The sequence below is a fragment of the Chenopodium quinoa genome, unplaced genomic scaffold (genome assembly GCF_001683475.1).
Source record: "Chenopodium quinoa cultivar QQ74 unplaced genomic scaffold, ASM168347v1, whole genome shotgun sequence".
NCBI lineage: Eukaryota > Viridiplantae > Streptophyta > Magnoliopsida > Caryophyllales > Amaranthaceae > Chenopodium > Chenopodium quinoa.
The window spans coordinates 568,807-591,240 of record NW_018745291.1 but is presented as its reverse complement, the minus strand read 5'-3'; the positions used below and the strand labels follow the sequence as shown (position 1 = coordinate 591,240).

The 22,434-nt window shown below is 38.8% G+C and overlaps 1 protein-coding gene across 1 annotated transcript; it reads right to left on the bottom strand.

Moving 5' to 3' along the window:
- Positions 1-207: 207 nt before the first annotated feature.
- On the bottom strand, positions 208-5,136 carry LOC110712240 (psbP domain-containing protein 5, chloroplastic-like). The gene is made up of 11 exons (XM_021890701.1): positions 4,987-5,136; positions 4,725-4,891; positions 4,329-4,437; positions 2,928-2,977; positions 2,667-2,751; positions 2,507-2,600; positions 1,540-1,599; positions 1,357-1,416; positions 1,214-1,268; positions 656-705; positions 208-514 (listed from the first exon to the last, which is right to left on the bottom strand). Exons 1-11 carry the CDS (start codon positions 5,064-5,066, stop codon positions 416-418), a joined length of 909 nt encoding a protein of 302 aa, XP_021746393.1. The 5' UTR covers positions 5,067-5,136; the 3' UTR covers positions 208-415.
- Between the last annotated feature and the right edge of the window lie 17,298 nt (positions 5,137-22,434).

Sequence of the window (22,434 nt, the reverse complement as noted above, 5' to 3'; positions counted from 1 at the left end):
AAGCCAATACTACCAAGACCAACTCATAGAATAAGTGTTGGTCATGCTCATTGATTACGGAGAGAGTTGAGTTAAGATCTAAACCCGAACTCAGCTTTGAAGTATTATTCATACATTATGCCTCGAGACAATCAACCTAAAATCTAAAGTCTTTCTGTCGAGTAGGAACCTTGCTCTGAAAGTGCTATGAATAAAACTGTACAAGTGCTTATTTGAAAATTCTTTCAATATAACAACAAAATCAGTTATCTCCAAGCTACATATAGAAACATATAAGCCCTACATTGTAATATTTCAGCTCTCTCTCAGAGAAAAGCCATGCAGACTCACTGGCTGCTGTGCATGAAAAAACATTTACATTGCTCTGAGAAGGGGACAAGAACAACTGATGGTTGATAGGAAAAAGTCAAATAGATCACCAAAACCTCCATGGATCCTTGTATGGAGGGACATAATTATCGGTTGGGGGGAGAAGCCGAAAGGAGCTGGCCGTTCTCTTCAAGATAGGTCCCATCTGCACCAAATAGAAAACAGCAGTCAAAAGATCAGATATAACCACAAGAACCACATGCCAGTCTTTGGATGACTAACAATGCCTCCTCAATATCTAAGTGAGGAGGGTCAAATGCTGCAATGCCAAGATAAGAGAGCTTACAGTTTCCCACTGCTTGCTCAAAGTTGAAGCGTTCAGAGTGTATAAAAAACCTGCAAATATTGCACGAATTAAATGAGTCTATGGAAAAAAAATGTTAGTGTATCAAAGACACTTTTTAATATGTTAGTGTATCAAAGACACTTTTTAGATTAAAGCTTAATAGTCAAACATACTATTTTATACCTAGTATGCCAGAACTTAAATATTCATTTTTTTAAAGGTAAGACATCAGAAAACTTTTCTCACAAGAGGAAATCCTAATGCAAACAGAACTTAAATTAAGTAATGGGGATAGAATAGAAGAAAAAAAAAAAACTCCAATAAAAAGTCTCTTAGTAATTTCATGTCATAATGTCATATCCTCTCTTTCTCATTACTTTTTCTTCTCTTTGCAGAAATAAAGCTTCAATTTTTTTTATTTTTTTTTAAAATCTAGTTTTCTACTTTGTAATTATCCAAAGAGCGGAAAGCCTCTTGGAGACAGCAACCCTTGCAGAGACCATGTGTTCAATATCTTAAGATGTGACATATAGATAAAAGAATATGCCAGAAACATACCATCACGCTCAGCTGTAGAAGCAACATATTGTCTATAATTGTTTGACTCCTGTGCCTACAGATAAAGGAAGTTGGATTAAATTTGCAAAACAAATGTAAAAGATCCCCAAAAATCCAATTTGATTAAAAAAAAAAAAACATACAGATTTGGTTGGTGATTTGCGGACTAAGTATTCATAAAACCAGTATCTTTCGCCATCAACCTGAGAAGAAAAGGTACAACATAAACATCACTTCGGAATGAAAATGCGATTTTTATTTAAGTAATCGCTATAGATGTTAATTGTCAGCTAAAACACCAAACAACCAAAATTCTGAGGGCTTACTTCATTTGATTGTGCATCAAGTATGGAGCTCTCAGCCAATTTTTGAGTTGATGTAACTCGCTGCAGAAAACCAATACCATATTAATTAAACCTGTAACGAATTTGAAATTAATGACGGATGCATCAGTTCAACAACTGAGTCATATTTCAAGCAGCAAACTGATCTTCAATATATGGAATTTGAGAAGTACTATGGTGTATGCTTTTTAAATCAAACTTATTTTCATTACATACTCCATACTTCCATAACTCAGCAAGTTTAGAGCTAGGACTATGTGAAGGCAATTTAAATGGATTTGCAGTACATAGAAAAATGATTGTTATTAAGATGCTTGTGATTCCTTCAAATGAAAAGCTTCTCCATATTTCAGCATGCAGTGTTTCTCTTTAATCTACTTAATTGATATTTGCTTACAAGCAATATTTGAATTCTTATTAATACCAATTATAACAGTGATCATGGCTTTGACATACAGGTGGTAGACTTGGTCCTGACAATCATGATGAATGCATTAGCTACAGATCAATCTTCGAATCATAACAAGATTGCCACAATAATAAGTGCGGAGTTTTATAAACTCCAAACGAAGACTAGGAGTTCCTAAAACCTACATTATGTTTGGATAGTGAGAAATGAAGGAAAAGGAAGAGAAAAGGAGGGATGCATCTTCCTTTGTTTGGATATCTGATGCAAGGAAGGAAGGGGAGGGAATTTCCATTTTCCTTCCCCTTTTAATCTATCAAAGCCCTGGAGAGATTTGGAAGGAAAATCGAAGTTCACCTTTTCTCTCTCCTCCCCTCCCTTTTCCTTCCCTCCTTTTCCTTTTCCTTCCTTTCCCTTCACTATTGTTATCCCAACATAGTGTTAGTATGTAGTATAATTCCTCAAGAACAATTTATGACTTTAGGGATGGCATTTATGGCAACAAAGCAAAAATGTAAGACAACGCTGAACCAATCAATATACCAAAGCAGATTTGTCAGACAATACTGAATCGGCAACGTCTTTCGGATTCCATGTACTCTTATCCTTGGATTTCAAGAACTCTGGATTGGGGGGCCTATCTGAATCAATATACCAAGTCAGCTAATTTAACAAGATATCCCCAAAACAATTTAGCAGATACATGTTAATGGTAATCACCGTAACAGATATGATGACATTGTCGATAAAGTCAACACGCTCGGACACTATACGCAGCCGCGCATTAGCTGCATCAATTCACATCAATGTCTGATCAGCTCAACTAAGATGAGGTACTATGGTTGATAAAATAGAAATTCATGACTACATGTCTACATTAATCATATTCAGGAATGAGTAAATGAACCAATCTTGCGCGCGTGCGTGGGGGGGGGGGGGGGGAGCAAGGTGAAATTTAACTTACGGGCCAGAGGAGCAGCTGAAGAATATCTTTCTGGCTTTCTGGATTCCACCCTTAAAATAGATGAAAAGAGTCAGGTCCCTACATTTCAGGACAAAAAGAAGTGACTCGCAATAGAAGTAGTGCATTAAATTTTTGAAAGCAAACTACAAGAATGAAATGTCATAGGAAACATAAGATACAACATCTCACTTTCAAATACGCAAACATATAAATTGATATTTAGAAAATCAGGAAAAGCTACCTTCTATTGCTGTACTCTTTTCAATACTAACAGAACAATTTTTTAGTAAAACATGTTGCTATATCTGTTGGCATTTAGACTTAATTTACATAACTTCACGCTTGCAGCTTGAGAGGGGGAGCGGGGGATGCTTCAGAAAAATCAAAGTGAATGGTGGTTACAGTTGTTTTAGCGCCACACAAAAATAAGCAAGAACAATAGCAGTTCCAAGTGGAAAAAAGAATTAACTAATTTTGGTCATTAAACATATGATCAAATATAGCCCTTTTGACATAAGATAATTCGCCAAATTTGATTAATGTAAGCTTTCAAACTGCATTTGATGATAGCACAGATAGCATAGCTTGATATCCCTTCTAGGAGTAGAAGATAACAACATATGGTAAGCTGTCAATACCATCAATGTAAGACTTAAAGTGACTTGTTTGGGAGTGATACTAATTCAAGATAGGAGACATAAGGAGGATAAACTGATAAACAGAAGACCGAAAAAAAATAAGGGTGGAAGTAATTGAATGAGGATGACAACCACCCAAATTATAAGGGACACGTCTAACAAATAACCCATAAAGCTGAAGAAAACTCCAAACTGACTTAAAACTAGGTTGCCAACAACTATAATTGAATTCAAGATTGTGAAGCAAGTGCAAGAACTTTAGAAAAATAATCCATGAATAACAAGAAAGTAAGAGAAAGCTCATTGAGGAACTAAAAGTTGGTTTTGTCACTCTTGCCGTCCCAATATTATATGGTTCATTAAGATATTCAACCACTAATTTCTCAAACATTATAAAGTGATTTACAATTTTACTAGATTTATCTTAGTAAGTACATTCATAGGTGTTTTTTTTAACGGTTTAGTCATAGGTAGTAATCAACAACTTTTCGGTTTGAGTGAGTATACTTGACTATTATGAAACTATAAACTGTAATACTCTGATCACTAATTGCAATCAAAGGGCCATGATATAATTGAACACTTAGATGAGTGGATCAAGATTAAACGAAAACACAAGGATTAACTTCATAATAGTCCACACTCCACAGTCCCACGTATAACAAATTCTTCTCCCCCAATCCCAAGCAGCATCGCACTAAAGTTCAAGTTACACAATTGTAATCATAGATTTAACAGTAGTATTAGAAAATAGAAAATATACCATTTAAAGGCAAGCTTTCTGGAGGGAAGTTTCATTGGATATGAGTAAGAATAGGCATTTAAATCATCAACAAATTCAAGCATTTTCATTTCCTCTTCAGCATCAATTCCTGCAGCATTAGCTACTTAATTAGCGATATAATTCCAAACTCTGACTATTTTTATTAATAAAAAAATTGGTTTTGTACATGAATCGCCACTCCATTAGACAGGGAAATTACAACAAAATCACACGTCGATTGGTGTTATTATTGTCTTAATTGTCTACTCCATAGTAGTTAAATATTAGGATTCTACACATCATTTTCCAAAAAATATACTACAATATAAATAAACCCACATCAATAATAAGCAAAAATAGCATAAAAAACACAAATTTAGAGTAAAATGAACTCACCATTAGTAGGGAAAATCAAGGCCATAGAAGAAGATAAGCCAAAGAGCAACAAATCCCTCTTGCAAAACACAAATTCTGAAGTGGGTATTGATGAATCGCAAGAACAAGAAATAATTTTACCTTTTGATTTGCATTTTTTCAGGAAAACAGAGGAATTTATCTGATTTCTGAACCCCAAATAACAATATTAATTACATAAAAAATAATATCCAATATGGAATTAAAACAAAGTATTGGTTTAGGAGAGAGAAAAAAGGAGTACCTGAAGAGTAAAAGATGAGAGGGTAATTGAGAGGGAGAATTAAAGATTGTTGGAGTTGAAGAATGAAAGACATTCGCCATTGTTGAAGCTTCTTTCTCTCTCCTCTCCCGCGCCAAGGGAGGATAAACCGATAGAGTTTATTAATGGAATCAAATTATCTTTTTAATCCCGGAATATTATATTTGTTATGGGTCCGGCCCAATTGAAGTAAAATGTATCGTGTTTTGGTCAATTATTTAGTTGGTCCATTCTTATTACCTTTTACTAAAATGAATTAAGTCTAATTTAGGAACTTAAGTTGTGGCCTCTTCTAAAAGTTTTTGAGATGCCTTTTGTGGCTTCTCTTAGAAGTTTTAGATGGAAAATCTTGTGGTAAACAAGTGACTAAGTGAGGCAGTTAGTAGCTAAGCATACACACACCAAAATAGAGAGAGAGTTAGAGTTCTTTACAAGAGCTTCCAATTTCGGAGTTTTCTGGGCAGCCTTCATAAAATTGGTTGTTGCCGGAGTTTTCACTGTTGGATCGTGCTCAAATTTTGGCATCTTGTTCCTGACATCAAGGGCTTTGTTTTGGACGGTTGGATCGTTGTTTTGAGCTCTGGTTTGGTCTCAGTCGTCTCTGGACAGAACTTCTGTTTTTGGCTGAATTCTACTCTTTTGCTCTCTAATCTTCAATCTCTTATTGTTTGTTGTTGTTGGTGGGTTGTGAATTGTAGTGAACTATATTGGGTTCATTTTACCCTCAATTTTATTATCAATAAGAGAATATTAAGGGTGGACTCCTCAAGAGGTCCTGTGGTTTTTAGGGATTTGTTAAACATCGCCCACAAATTACTACATAAAGCCCACAAAATTCACTTGGTTTCCCAAAATTGCCCTTGACCTTAAAAAAAAAAAACACTCACACTCTCATCACTCACACTCTCATTGCTCATCTTCTTTCAACCTCTCTAAAAAAAAAAATTCAAAATAACGGCAATGTCGAGGCAGCAAGGCAAGGAAGTGGCGGCGGCGGCGGAGGGAAGGATGTCCCAAGGTGGAAAGATATATTTTGTTTAAAAAAAAAAAAAAAAAAAAAGGGGAAAACCGCCGTGAACGCGGTGGGGCGCCCTGGCTGGACGCCCAGCCGGCGGTGGTGGCGCCAGATGCAGACGCCGCCACCAGTTGGCTGGCGCCTGGGCTGGACGCCACCGCCACGGTTGTGGCGTTTAGTCTAAGCGCCGCAGCCGTGGCAGTGGCGTCCAGCCCAAACGCCAGCCAACTGGTGGCGGCGTCTGCATCTGGCGCCACCACCGCCGGCTGGGCGTCCAGCCAGGGCGCCCCCCCCCCCATTTTTTTTATTTTATTTTTTTTTTAATTTTTTTAAAAAATTGTTTTTAAATTTTTTTTTTTTTTTGTAATATAATTTTGAATTGTTTTTATATTTTGTTGTTTTTTTTTATAATTTTTTTCAATTTCGTTGTATTTTTTCTACGTTCATATTTTGTTTACTATTATTTGTTTGTTTTTAGTGTATTTGATTTGCGATGATGATTATTTATCGTATAAATTTTTGTATGTTTATATATTTTAAAATTTTGTGTAGGGTCGTCATGGTGGGGGGAAGAATATAGAGCTTCTTAGTAGAAGTTATTCAGTGGAGAGGTCGGGGCATAGACATGTTAGATCCCGTGGTATTTCGGCCTCAGTTCGTAGAGAACGGATCCACCGTCGGGATGACGATGACGATGATGATGCTGAGGAGGGTGACCAGGAGGAGGAGCAGGAGGAGGGCGCAGATGAGGATGAGGATGTGGACGATGGCAGTGGACCGTATGATGATTACGGTCCATTCAGTCAGAGGGTTGATGACATGTACGAGACGCATATGGTGGAGGTGCGTAAGGGTAGGGGTGGTAGGTTTGTTAGTAGATCTGGCACATCATCTGCGTCCACTGTCTCTGGGGCAAGCAGGAAACGGTCGAGGGCGGGTAATGATTCTTGGGTTGTTAGGAGTGAGGTGCCCGGTGGGCCTGTTGACGGGAGTGTGATTCCTAGCTTTCTAGGACACATAGCTGCCCGTATTTGGGAGGACCAGGAGAGGCCTTCAGTTACGGGGTTGTTGAAATGTCATACCCGGGAAAAGACTTGTAGTTTTTTGCGTACATGGGCTGAGGCCTGGCCGGCGGAGAGCGAGATGTTCGAGCGACTGGAGGGCACTGGGGTGAAGCACGTTCCTGCCACCATGCACGATAAGATTGACAGTACGCTGATCACGGCTTTCATTGAGCGATGGCAGCCGGATACAAACTCTTTTCACCTTCCGTTCGGTGAGATGACGATCATGTTACATGACGTCGAGGCCATTCTGGGGATTCGTGTTGAGGGTAAACGACTTTGTGCCGTGGCTGATGCGGATCAGGCAGATTCGCTGGCGGAGTTGTTGGCGGTGGACAGGGCTGCACTGTACACCGAGGCGCTAGGTGTTTGGGAACACGGAGGTGTGAAGATCGCATCTGTGTTGCAGCGGTGTTTGTACCCGAGTGCACGTAGGACGCCCGACGCACAGCTGAGTGCTTATGTTTTTCTACTCCTCGGATGTACCTTGTTTCCGGATAAGAGCGGCGGAAACAAGCTCAGGCCACGCGACATCGTAGAGGCGTGTGACCCCGACAGTGTAGGCCAGTTTTCCTGGGGATCGGCTACGTTGGCGTATTTGTATCGCCAACTAGGATTTGCGAGTCGGGCTGACGCGGCAGGTATCACTGGGTGTCTGACTCTATTGCAGACTTGGATATACGAGTATTTTCCTGCATTGCGACCACATCGTGACCCAGTTCCTATTGATGAGGGGATGCCGCGTGCTTGTGCGTGGAGTCCCCGCTCGGAGAAGAAGTCCGTTGACCGCCTCCGATCGATACGGTTATTGCTGGACAGGCTGTCCCCCTTAGAGGTAACGTTTATTTATAGAGTCTACATTTTATTATTTGCACATATTATATTCATGTTATTATATTTTATATGTTGTAATTGTACAGGTGAACTGGATGCCTTTCGGCCCGAACCCTAGTGTTAGGGTACCCAGGACCCTGTACACGGGACTCATTCAGTATCGTGACATCGTCGAAGCGTACATGCCCCAGCGTTGTCTTCGCCAACTTGGATTTGTCCAAGTTGTCCCTCCTCCCCCGGCGTGCCCGATGAAGGCGGTCCGACCTGCATCGTCGAGGGAGTACGTCGTGGAATGGCCGGATATCATGACCGGGACGTGGGACCAGTTTCCGATGGTGGCTCGATTATGGACAGCGGAGTTGCAGCGGCCGCCTCTGGGGTTACTCCCATGTGTGACCATTACTACATGGAATGGTTCAACCGGTATTCGCACCCGAGGTTGATCGCTGATCTCGACCACAGCGATGATGATTGTGTGCCACCGCCTACTGCCACGGAAGCGGTATGTCTTTTATTATATTTATCGTTGTCTTTTAATTAAGTTTTATTTGTTGTTATTGTATTTTATCTTCTGTTTTTTGTTGTATGCAGTGGATGGGAAAGATAATGCAAGACGTTCAGAAACTCTCTCTTGAGAAGGACAGCATGAGTGCAACAGGGAGAGCTGTTGTTGATAGTCTGGAACAGACCCTTGCGCAGTGGGAGTCGTCGTCGAGGAGGGATTACTGATGGTTATTGTATTTTATTTATAGAGCATTATGTTGGACATTATGTTGTAAAATTGTAACATTTTAGATTGTTCTTTTAGCTTCCAACTTAAACATATTATCAGTGCTGTTTTTAAATTTTGATATAACCGTTCGTGGATCCGCGCAACTTACCCATGCAACATATAGAATGCAGTAAGCAATACAATATAAAATATTAATGTTCTCATTAAAAGAGCAACGTACAAATAAGATTACAAATAAAGAATGTAAACAAGAAAAACTAAAATGCAGCTAGGGTGTTCCATTCGTGGATCCGGTCATTATATAGCGCATCCCAACCCTCTACGCTCGCTGTGCGAATGTTGTACCACCGAGGTATAATCGGTGGCACCGGAAAATCGGTTGACATGTCTAGTCGGATGAAATGTCTGTATGACGACCCAAGAAACGCAATAGCTAGCTCTCTGACCGGTGTGGTGACAGTCTCACGCGACCGCCAAGGGAGAACCGTGGTACAAGGATAATAAGCTTGACTATGCACTCCCAGGCCGAAATGCATGACTGCGCATTTGTAAATGTTTGCAACGGCAAACAGATCTAGGGGCGCGTCAAAATAATGATTTTCGCCGCAAGGTCCACCTCCCCACCGGATACGCCGGAGAGCGCCCATTTGAAAAACATCAGCCACGACCCGGAATCCGCAGTTACCATCTCCGATTACATCATTCCACCCTTCCACGTACGACATGATGATCGCAGGTATCCTTTCCTTGTACGGAAACTGATCAACATCGTTTCTTCCTATTCACCAAATAATTAATTATAGACAGTTAAGAAGACAGGAGTAACACTTTAAAACTATGTGCAATAAAAACAACCAAAACGTACCAGTTCTCAGGGGCATATTCACAGACGATGAAGATTGACTACGACTAGATGACGATGTCCGACCACGAGAACGACCACGACCAAGACCACGGATATACTCAAACGCACTCCTGTTCCGCCGCTGTCGACCTCGAGGACGGTCAACTCCTTCGGGTTCCTCATAATCTAAGTTAGACGGGTGGAACATGTCATGAAGCACATGAGTAGCGTCACGAATAATAGAAGGATGGCTGGAGGACACTCGGTCGTACATCGAACGGAACTGCTCCAACTCTTCCTGTTCACGGTCGGCCGTTTGATTGTCTGCATGCTCACCAATAACAAGCGTCCTCCAGAATGAATGGACCTGATCAACATGTAACGACGCCCTTTCTTCTGTAATAACGCGATGAATGGTGCATGCGCAAGGTAATCCATGAGTTACTGAAATAGTACACCCACACCGAGTATACACTTCGTCAGCCAAGTCCCTCACCCTGTTCAGCTCAGTGAGAATCAACCCCAAGCAGTAGTGCGACACACGACCATGGAGAATCTTAAATATAAAATGGCTATACATCGTACCATGTCGTCGTCTGGAGTCCTCTAGAGAGTTCCTGATGTCGTTCTTCTGAGTTTCAATTGACTTGTTCAGTCTAGCGAACAGTGTATCCAAAGCAGCGGTCGATGAATCAATCCAGTCCTTGGTAGCTCTATGAGCGCTCTCAACTCTACATGTTGTAGTGTTCCCAAAATGAAGTACCTGGTTTGTCCAATATTTGACAAACTTTTCCCTATGAGGGACCCATTGATGCATCACATAGTCCACCAGTGCCGGACACCACTGGTACGAATCCCTGAAGTTAGCCAATGCTCGCTCATACGCTTCCTCTGTGGTAGCCTGTAGGATCTTCCGCCACTTACCATTCACCAATCTCTCTGCCATTTCCAAATTCTTCTTGAAAAGGTTGTAGGCTTTCACTTTCACGCAGTTGTTGATGTGCCATGTGCACAGTAAGTGGTTCGATTCGGGAAACAGCTCTGCTATGGGGGCAAAGAGACCTCCCTCACAGTCGCTGACGATGGCTGCCGGATGAATATTAGGCCCGATGTAGTTTCTCAGCTTCTCCAAAACCCAATAATAACTTGGAGCCGTCTCATCCCTGATGATTGCATGACCAATCAGAAAGTTCTGGTTCGTTGGAGCCATCCCAACCATCTCAACCAGAGGGAACTTGTACTTGTTTGTCTTGTACGTTGAGTCGATCAAAATCACAAATGGCCAAGACTTGATCATATCAGCACAATCAGGATGCACAAGGAAAAGATGAGTCACCTCCGCTGTATCTTCATCAGAATCAAACCAGAACAGGTAACCACGTGATTGTGCCTGGTGTAGCAGCTGCTGTATAGGGTTCCTTCCCTCTGACCGTTCAAACCTGAGTTGTCGTCTGACGTTGTAGATGTGTCTTCGGTTTGGATGGTCTTCTGGAAATTTCTCTAACACAGATGCTAATATTTTAGCAGGCTTCACTTGAGCATCACTCATTTCTTTCACAACTAGTTTTGCAGCAGGACTTAAGCCGCTCAGTTGTCGATGACCCTCTTCATATACTATCATCTCATGGTTGTGATACCCCCATTTAGAGTAACCTATCACTTCCCAACCGTCACGACTCCGTAGTTGTCGAACCTTTACTCTGAACTCACACCCACAACCTTTCCGCTTTGTGTCAAACCGAGTGGCTGTACGAAAATCTCTTTCTTCTCTTTTGCGATAACGGTCACATCTCAAAATGCGATCCATTCTACCATCCCGTTGAGATTTATGAGTTGCTACTACCAAGCAAAATCCAGCTGCAATTGCAACCTGTTTTGCCCAATCAATCGCCTGTTGAGCTTCTTCGAATGGACCATCATGTCCAAATATCTCACTGTAATCATTTCCGTCTCCACCATATTCCTGCATCAATTATATATTACAATAAATACATTTAACGGATAATACATTTAATTTCTATATTTCCACATAATTAACACAAAAAAAAAACATAATTATATATAATCAAACTTAATTTTTATAAAAACCCAATTCGAATTTTCAAACTAAATTTAAAAATATACCATTTCGAATTTTCAAATTTAATTTTAAAAAAACCTATTTCGAATTTTCAAATTTAATTTACAAAAAACCCATTTCGAATTTTTTTAAAAAATCATTTTCGATTTTTTATTTTCACAAAAAAATTAAATAAAAAACAACAACAAAATCAAAAAGGAAAAAATAAAATTTAATTATTAAAGGTGGCGTCTGCCAGGGCTGCCACACCCACTGGACTGGCGCCTGGCAGGGCCGCCTCACCCAGTGGAGTGGCGTCTGCCCAGGACGCCAGTCTGGTGGTCTGGGCGTCTGGGCTGGACGCCACTCTGGTGGTCTGGGCGTCTAGCCTGGACGCCACTCTGGTGGTTCTGGCGTCCGGCTTGGACGTCCAGGCTACGGTTTGGGCGTCCACCCTAGGCGCCGTAGCCACTACGACGGTAAACCGTGAATTTTAGCGGTCACTTACCTCGTTTTCCGTCGACGACGACGTACCTCCGGCGTCCCCCGCATCTCCGGCCTGCCATCCGGTCTCCCCCGACGAGCCAATACGGCTCCACATTTTTTACACCGAGATTATCTCAATTTTATCAAAAGGGCATAATGGTCAAATCATAACATATTTGTGGGCTTTATATGGTAATTTGTGGGCGATGTTTAGCGTTTCACGGTTTTTATCCTTCACATCGAAGGGGTTTTCCACGTATAATTTGTGTGTTTTGCTTGAATTTTATTTCGCTTATTATTGATGCTTTGTGAGTGAAATATTGCTGTCCATATTTCATATTCTTGTTGTGTGATATTTTGGGTTGATTGGTTTGGATATTGGTTGATTGCCGCCGGTGATTTTGTGAGGGTCGTAGTGACCTCTTCCGATCCCTACAATATGTCTTCAGGTACTTCATTAATTACAAATACATTTTTTCGGTTTTTCCCTCTCTAACAAATTCCTCCATCGCCTGAAACTTGACGACAACCTCATTGACGGTGGTGTAGTCGACTGCACTAAAATTGAAGGGGTGGATTGGAAAAGCTATGGAGAATCATAGCCTTCGTTCACTCAATTAAGGTACAATTTTTTTGTTTTTTTTTAATTTTCATGTAATTTTGGTTATAATGTGAGACTAATTGGGTTATATGTATAGGATGAACTAGGTTGGTTTTCTTGGCTTGAAAAAGAGATATTTGGGACTGAAAAAAATACTACTCCTATTGAAATCAATTATAAAATCAGAGAGATTATACCGAATGAATTAGATTATACATAGTCATATGGACTATTAGAGAAAGATCAAAAGCCAAAATAAAACTAAGAGCTCATTTTCTAGGCTAAATTCGATATATGATGATGTTATTGGAGATGGGTTGATGTATGGATAAATGAAGTAGCATCCTTGCTCACTTTGGAAGCATATGTGCAAGAATAAACATGAAGAACGCAGCCGCAACGAAAACTCCACCTACAACCTCTCTATTTCTTCTGAAACAAACAATTATTATTATTATTATTATTATTTAAAGGTTGAATATAGAACATGGTATATAATTATTAAACTTAGCAAAGGTTGAACATAAAACAACCCTGAGACAAATAACGCAGTAGCAAAACCCACGGTAAAGATGACCTCGTATGCCGCGGGACTAAAATATAATATATGCCGACTTTTAATGCCGTAAAAATCTGAAAATTAAAAAGTCTACCTGAAGCAATCTCGTAGCCTACGACAGGTGGAAAGCTGTGGTGTCGGAGCCGGGGACGGCAACAGTGTCAGAGCCGAGGACGGCGCTAGAGTCGGGGACGGTACTACTTCAGGTTTCAAGTCAGGCTGTGCTGGGGCTAGGCATGTCTCTGCCGATGTCAAAGGCGGGGACGACGACGTCGGAGGTGGGGACAACAACGTCCCGAGACAACAACGTCGGAGGTGAGGACGACGACGTCTGAACCGAGGACGGCGTCGGAGCCGCGGATGGTACTATCGCAGAGGTCAAGTTAGGTTCTACTGGGGCCAGGCATGTCCCCGCTAGTGTTTGTTTGTACTGCGATAAGGCTAACCGCCGAGGTCCCAAAAAAGTGAACCTAGGTCGCAACAGACGACCGAGAAGGGGTTGGGTATGCAAGAACGCTGCTAGGTCAGGCAGGCATGTATGTGTCTGTGTCTGCCGCCTGGCCAACCGTCCAGGTCTAAAAAGGTGAAACTAAGTAAAAAGTCTGCGTTGGTGTCTGTCTAGACCTCGGTTTGGCTAACCGACGTGGTCCAAAAGTCAGACAACCAAAAAAAGACCCTGGTCGTTGCGTAAGAGCCTCAATATCGGCTAAACACGAAAAAACGAAAGTTTTCAATTTTATTTTTGATGAAATTGTTTTTTACATCACTATTTTTATTAAAATAAACAAAATTAACACTACTATAATAAGCCTAATACAACGGAAGCTGCTTCTTATTTCTTTTGGAAGTGGTTACTATTACTCCTTAGCTTTCAATTGTGTTGCTGGTTTATCTTTTTTAATCATCAATCATGTTTTTTTTTAAAATTATATATATATATATATATGTATATATATATTTTGTTGTTTGCGTGGAATCTTGTTCTTTTGTTGCTGAACTTAAAGCAAAAATTTGTATTTGTCCTTTAATTGTACTCATAATATATCCTTATTGTACTTGTTTCCTATTAAGAATTGTTGTGGGGTTTAGTTGATCGGTGATATTAGATAAATTTTCATGTATATAATAGGTGCTCTACAATTTTGAGTACTACAATATTTATTAATTGATTTATTTTTATTAGTTTGGGCCTCAAATTATTGAAAACTATTAAGGAATTACTTACTCTGGTTTGCCACTATTGAACTCAAACTTCTTCCCCTATACTCACATGTGCCCTTACTAAAGGATGGAGATTCATTAAAGTGGGGATGTTGCTCTTTTAGAAACTCTAGAGTACCCTAATTCATCCATTTTATCCTACAAAGTCTATGTTGTATTCTATTGTTATATATTAGAATGAGTAGCTCAATCTCATTAATAGTTTGTTGTTTTAATCTCTTTTGATACTTTTTGAGGCATGATATATATGCTCAGTCATTATCAAAGCTCTGAATTTCCCAATGATGCCTCTGTACGTCCTCTTGAAACTTTAAAAGGGTATAAACTTTTAGTCTTTAACCAAATAAAGAACTAGCTGGTTTATTTTATTTAATTTTTCTTATAATCTACAAGGACCTCACCTCTTAGCTGATACTAGACATGAATTTTGTTTAAGGATTTGACTTAGCAATGAATTTTAATTCTTTCTTTTATAATTGAAATAATCATTCTTTCTTGTGTTAATTTGGTATGCTCGACACTACACTTTCTTGTGTTTTTATCTAAAGAACTTCAATTCTCATTGTCCAATGGCTAGAAGCTAAGTTTGCTATATAAGTAATACATAAGAACATTCAAAAAATAGAAAATAGAGTATATGGACCACTAATTTGTACATAATAGCCATATCAAGAAACAATTGTGCGGCAATTTCACACAAGAACAAAAAACTGACTTTTTTTTTTATATATCTAAAATGTCATTAACGTCTCTCTTTTACAATTTACTACTCTATATTTGTTGTTTTTTTAAGAGACATTTTAAAATGACATCAATATGCGTTATAAAAATAACAAAATGACAATCGCTTAAAATCTACAGTGTGATTCCGAAAATATCCCTCTGTTATTTTTTTCTTACAAAATTGCCCGTGCTGTCTTGATCTATTAGTCAGCTTCTTTTCTTCTACCTTTCCCGAATTCCCTTAAGCCATTCATCTCTTTGACTTCCATTTTCCATTTCCAAATTCCCACTTTATTTTGTCTCTCTCCTCTATTTCATTCCATTATTTCGCCTTCATCTTAATCTCCCTACAAATTCTTTACCAAACCAAATTTCAGAAAATCGACGAATTGAGCAGCTCTAATTGTAACCAATTTTAATGTGTTTTTTTTTTATTTTTTTATTTTTATATTTCGATCAGCACAATAGAAAAACATGCAAATTTAGGTAATCAAAGAAGATTAAAGGTTTCAGAATTTTACATCTCTTCAAATTGTTTGTGATTAATCAACGAATTTGGGGGTTGGGTTTAATTTGAAAAAGGATTATATTATCAATTGGAAATCCTCTCCGATTAACAACAATGAAGAAGCAAGATCAAAAATGGGTATTTCTTATTTTTTATTTCCCATTATAAATCTATATATACTCTAAATTATAGATTTTTGAATGATGAGTGTTGTTTAATTAGTCTTAATTTTCAATAAATGATTTTATGACTTGGGTTTGATTGGATTGAATACTTATATATTTGATGTTGTTGCTTTTTTTTTTTTTCAATTGCAATTTGCATTTGAACAAATATGAACAAATCACAATTTAAGCCAAAAAATATGAACAAAACAAAATTTGCTTAAATTTACAAATATGAACAAATGGCATCCATGCTCAGTTTGGAAGCTTCCGTGCAAGAAGAAACATCAAGAATGCAACCACGGTGAAAACTGCACCTACAACCTCTCTACCTCTCCTGTGCTGAAACAAACAATAATAATAGTTGTTATTCGTCGCCCGCATTTCTCCACATAACGCTCACAAATTTTAGTTTTTTGACATTTTTGTACTTTTCATAATTTTCACCCAAAACGCAATTTACATCCTGAAAAATGTTCCGCTCGAATGGATCATTATACACAAAAAACATTTTATATTACATGAAACAAATTATACAAAATCATTTATGTAAGATAAATTAACAAATTACGTGAAATTATAATATTATAATTTCACGTAATTTGTTAATTTATCTTACGTAAATGATTTTGTATAATTTGTTTCAGGTAATATAAAATATTTTTGGTGTATAATTAATGATTCATGCGAGCTGAACATTTTTGCAGGACGGCGTCGGAGCCGAAGATAGAACTATCGTAGGGGTTAAATCAGACTCTGTTGGGCCAGGCATGTCTCCTCCTATGTCTGCCTGTACTGCGATAGGGCTAACCGTCGAGGTCCCACAAAGTGAACCTAGGTCGCAACAGACAACCGAGAAGGGGCTGGGCATGCAAGAACACTGCCGGGGCCAACCGTCCAAGTCTAAAAAAGGTGAAACCCAGTCGTATCAGACGACTGAGAAAAGAGTCTGTCTCTTGTCGTCGCGTGAGTGCCTCAATATCGACTAAACAAGAAAAAACAAAATTTTTCAATTTTAGTTTTGATGAAATTGTTTTTTAAATCACTATTTCTATTGAAATAAACAAAATTAACACTACTACAATAAGCCTAATACAACGGAAGTTGTTTGTTATTTCTTTTGGAGGTGGTTACTATTACACCTTAGCTTTCGATTGTGTTGCTTGTTTATCTTTTTTAATCATCAATCATGTTTGTTTTCAATTTAGGAGTTTACTTCTTTCAATTGTGTTGCTTCTTAAAGTTTTGTTTCCAATTTAGGAGTTTTACTTGCTTTCATGCAATGTGATTCATGAAAAAAAACACAAGCAACTAAAATCACAATTGCAAAAGAACTTGGACAATGGAAAATTAATATTGCTAATACGTGAATAAATTTACACTGAAAGTATAATAATGTATGAAATAATTTGCAAATAAACTTAGAGAAATATTACCGTCGTTTGGATTAGCGACTCCCAAAGAAAGAGTCGCAAAAACTAACACCACCAGTACACAAATACTCAAAAAACGCATCGACATTGCCATCTTCAATTCATACTAGAAATCGAAAAAAATGCAGAAATTATTGTAGAATCAATTACATGAAAACCAATAATCATAAAAACAGAGTTCCACCTTTTAAAAAAAAAAAAAACAGAGTTCCAAATTAAATACGAAAACAGAGCTTGAAATATAAAAAAAAAACACGTAAATTAATCAAAATAAGCAGAAATACGACATTAACAAATGAATATCACAAGAAATCTAAACAGTGAAGCTCATAATTCTGCAGAAATTATACCTGAATAAACAAAATTCGATTATTAACAAACGACGAAATGGACGACGAAGAATAGCACAAAAGCTCGATCGACGAAGTGGACACGAAATGATTATAAGATAATTGTGTTGAATTGATTAATTAAAATCAGTGTGTACAACCTAATTTATACAATAAAGAGCTATAGAAAGATTACAAAAGATAGCAACAATATGCACAAATTAAGGAGATAAGTATATAGCTAAGAAGGACAACTAATTATCTTTACAAATATGAGATAAAGATAATATCAAAGAGATAATTATCTTGTATCTCTATCATGCCCCCACAAGACGGACGGAGGGTTCGAAAGACCGATCTTGGTTAATAAGACATCAAGTCGAGGTCTGGATAACGGTTTTGTCAGAAAATCCGCTAATTGATCTCCTGTTGTGACATGAACAACACGCAAAGCACCATGTTGGACTTGATCCCGTATGAAATGATAAGAAACAACGATATGCTTCATCCGTGATTGAAAGACAAGGTTGGTCGTGAGATATGTTGCACTGAGGTTATCACAATAAACAACCGGAGTGCAGGGCAGCATAACACCCATTTCAGTGAGAAGATTACGAACCCAAAGTAACTCAGTGGTCGTGGTTGCAACCGACCTGTATTCTCTTCTGCGGAAGAGAGAGCTAAGGACCGTTGCTTTTTGGAGGACCAAGTGATTGGTGTTCGACCGGTATCATTTGCAAATTAAAGTTTCGCAGATTTTTATTTAGATCGGTACAGTACCAATTTTGGAAAAATTGTTGTAAACACCACATAAATGTCGAGAACAAAGCGCACTAGTTCTGCGCCCGAAGAAGGTGAGCCAAGGGTCATTCAGCGCCTTGGCAAGGAGCATGTAACAGATCTAGAATCATCACCGTTTGATGTCAAAGTTGGTGTGGATTTAGTTATGAGGAGTACCGAGATATAGAGGAAGAAGAGAATGCAAGCGTAGGGAATGACGGTGACGGGGATGACGATCAAGGGGAAGACGGTTAAAGCGAGGATGAGGAAAAGACCGATGAAGAAATAGAGAATGATGTTGTAGTTGTCGAGTAGGTACTTGTAGAAGAGAAGCTAGATAAGGGCTATAATTCAGAGGTAGATGACTCTGATACCAAGAGCATCTACAATTGTCTAGTGATCTCAAAGTTGTATGCCAAGCATTTCGAATTTGGGTTACGGTTCCCCTTACATCCCTGTATTTAAAATATCTTTTGTTAGGTTTTCAGTGATTTCAATCAAGAAATACTTAATAAAATGTGTGGGACAAAACCTAAAATGTAAATGCAATTACAATGTAATGTAATTAAACAAACACAACAATGGTGTTCCAATCAAGTAATATAATCTAAGAAATTACAGAAATTTCTGAAGAAAAACATTAATGAGAAGATTAATTACACTTGCCTAAACTCCAAGCCGAAGAACCACACATGAACATGAGAATCAAATTGCCCCTTGAGACTTCGACCTTGATACACTGTCAAAGGCGTACGAATACTTTCCTAAAGGGATTAATTTCCCCCACACGGTGCTAGGGTTAATCCGAAAATTCCCTTTGAGATACAATTGACAGCCCTTTCCGTTCTTAGCACAAAGAATCGAAAACTGATGGATGAAACACAAAGAAGGCTAAAATCAAGAGGTTTTCTCAAAATAGTTTGCAAGAAAATTTAGAGAAAATATGGAGAATTCTTGGGGAGAATATCAGAGAATAATGTTCTATCTCTCTTCTTTCGAAAAAATCAATTCTATATAAAATAGAATCAACCGTCGCATAAAACCGCAAAACGGAAAGAAGCGCGGGCGCGCCTCCTTCTTTGCCTAAAAACTTCGATTTTTCCATAAAGTTAGCGCGATTTATGTGCGGTTTGGGCGCGGGTCGCGCCATACCATGACGCGGTCGCGCCATCCGGAGGCGCGGGCGCGCCTCCAAACTTTTCAGATTTTCCAGAAACTCATCGCGGTTTATGCGCGGTTTTGTCGCGGGTCGCGCCTAGCTGGCGCGAGCGCGATTCTGTAGAGCGAACGCTCCACTCCGACACTCTAAATTATCAACAATCCTCCCCCATTTAGAGTGTCTTCTATAACATTCTCCAAATCTATTATTTAGCCACATCTTATGCATCAACGTTAATGTCCCTTCAGATTGAATTAACACCTAGTACAACACACTTAACGATGATCATATCCTATGATTTCCATATGGATCAAATCACACGGATATATCACACCATTCGAAGGTGATTACACATAAGATAAATCGAATCATTCATCACTTGACACTTTTAAACAGCCATGTGTCCGTATCTTTCATAACTTCATCGAAGTCTATATGTCCATCTAGACTTCTTGAAGCGGCTAAACTTCGAACTTATATAGGTAGGTTCTCATATAAGTAAATGTGCCCTTATGACAAGACACTTACGTTTAGAGCTTCTCAACTCTAAACCTTTGAGAACTTTTAATTGACGCTACCTAATACATCACAAGTACCATAGCAATATGGGTCATTAATAATTGCTAACAAACAACAAAAATGCAATTCAACCACATTGAATCTAAGACTTGATGTTTCTTCAAGCGTTAGATTGGGTTTCACAAATTTGTGTTTTTGGATATAAACCCATTCATAGCAAATATGATGGAATGTCTTGGCATTGCCTTTGTAAAGCAATACGCCAAATTCAACTTTGTTGGAACATAGTCAAGACTTATGACCCCATCATGGATATACTCTTTTACTAGGCTATGCCTTAGTGAAATATGCCGAGACTTACCATTGTACACTTGACTATAAGCCTTTATCAACGCCGAATTGGAATCACAATGGATCGCCACGATGGCATTGGCTTTGACAATAAAGGCAATTATAGCATGAGATTCCTCAACCACTCAGCTTCCTTACTAGCTGAAGCAAGAGCAATGAACTCTGCTGCCATAGTGGAATCAGCGATGCAAGTTTGTTTCTTGGAAGACCATGATATGGCACCTCCCCCAAACATGAATATCCAACCGCTTACAAAAGAGTCATCCTCTTTGTAAGTGATCTAAATAGCATCCGAAAATCCTTCTAAAACTGAAGGAAAACCACTATAAGATAGACCATAGTCTAACGTACCCTTAAGGTACCTCAAGACCCTTCTAATTACAAACCAATGATGTGCACCCAGGTTACTAGTAAATCTACTTAGTTTTCCCACAGCCAATGCAATATCTGGTCTTGTACTAGTCATGGCATACATCAAGGATCCAATTATCCTTGAATACTCTAATTGGGAAACTGTTTTCCCCGAATTCTTAACCAATTTTACATTGGGTTCCATGGGGGTGTTCACGGGACACTTATCAAACATATTGAACTGTTTGATCATTTTCTCAACGTAATGAGATTGACTTAATATAAGCCTTCCATTGTCCCTAATTATCTTGATGCTCAAAATGACATCCGCCTCCCTCAAATCCTTCATCTGAAAAGATGAGGATAAGAATTCCTTGGTCAATTCTACTTGTTGTAGACTTGTAGCAAAAATAAGCATATCATCAACATATAGACAAATGATGACACCATGACCTTTGTCATCAAATTTGCTATAAATACACTTATCAGCTTGATTCACCTTGAATCCAAAGGACAAAATTGTGTCATCAAATTTCCGATGCCACTGTTTTGGTGCTTGTTTAAGTCCATACAAGGACTTAACCAATTTACACACCTTACTTTCCTGTCCTTCCAAAATAAACCCTTCGGGCTGTTTCATATACACTTCTTCCTCTAGATCTCCATAAAGGAATGTCGTTTTGACATCCACTTGATGAATCACTAGATTGTATACCAAAGCCATTGCAATTAATAACCTTATTGAGGTGATTCTTGCAACTGGTGCATAGGTGTCAAAATAATCAACACCATGCTTTTGCCTAAAGCCTTGGATAACCAATCTGGCTTTAAATTTCACTATGGAGCCATCCGGTCTCCTTTTCCTAGTGAAAATCCACTTGCAACCAAGAGGTTTGCAACCGGGAGGTAAATCCTCTAAGACCCAAGTGTTATTTCCCATGATGGAATCCATCTCATCATTTATATCCTCTTTCCAAAATACACTATCTTGGGAAGAAATTGCTTCACTATAAGTCTTTGGGTCACTATCCACATTGAAACAATATGGAGTAGTAGAACTAAGGGTATCCCGAGAACCTTCAACTAGGTAGATAATGAAATCATCACCATAGTTCTTAGGTCTCCTATTCCTAGTACTCCTCCTAACTTGAGGAGGCTCAACATTCTCTTCATCGAATGTATCTTCATGAGGAGGTTCAAGTTATACATCCAACTCAACTCTCTCCCTATCATTGGCACTTATTTGTAGATCTTTCGGTCTACTCATTGATGAAAATCGATTTTCATCAAAAATAGCATCTCTTGACACTATAACCGAATGAACGGAAATATAGTCATTTTGTTCTATTACATAGAACCTATAAGTTTTGCTAAACTCAGCATAACCTATAAAAATGCATTCCAAGCCCCTTTCACCGAGCTTTCTCTTCTTGTTGCCGGGCACTCTTACGACTGTCCTACAACCCCAAACCTTGAGATACTTTAAGTTTGGCTTTCTTTTGTACCAAAGTTCATAAGGAGTAGATTCTTTTCCCTTTGTGGGAACTCGGTTAAGAATGTGACATGTTGTCAACATTGCTTCACCCCAAAACCCTTCACTCAAACCAGAGTAAGATAACATGGAATTAACCATTTCTTCAAGGGTTCTGTTTTTCCTTTCAGCTATACCATTTGATTGTGGTGCATAACCAGCTGTA

Excerpts from the sequence above, each read along its gene's own strand:
- LOC110712240 (XM_021890701.1), bottom strand. The coding sequence starts at position 5,066 with ATGGCGAATGTCTTTCATTCTTCAACTCCAACAATCTTTAATTCTCCC. Across the intron at positions 2,752-2,927 it reads TTCAGCTGCTCCTCTGGCCC|CTAATGCGCGGCTGCGTATA; the intron begins GTAAGTTAAATT and ends GAATTGATGCAG. Across the intron at positions 1,600-2,506 it reads TGTCTGACAAATCTGCTTTG|CGAGTTACATCAACTCAAAA; the intron begins GTATATTGATTG and ends GGTTTTCTGCAG.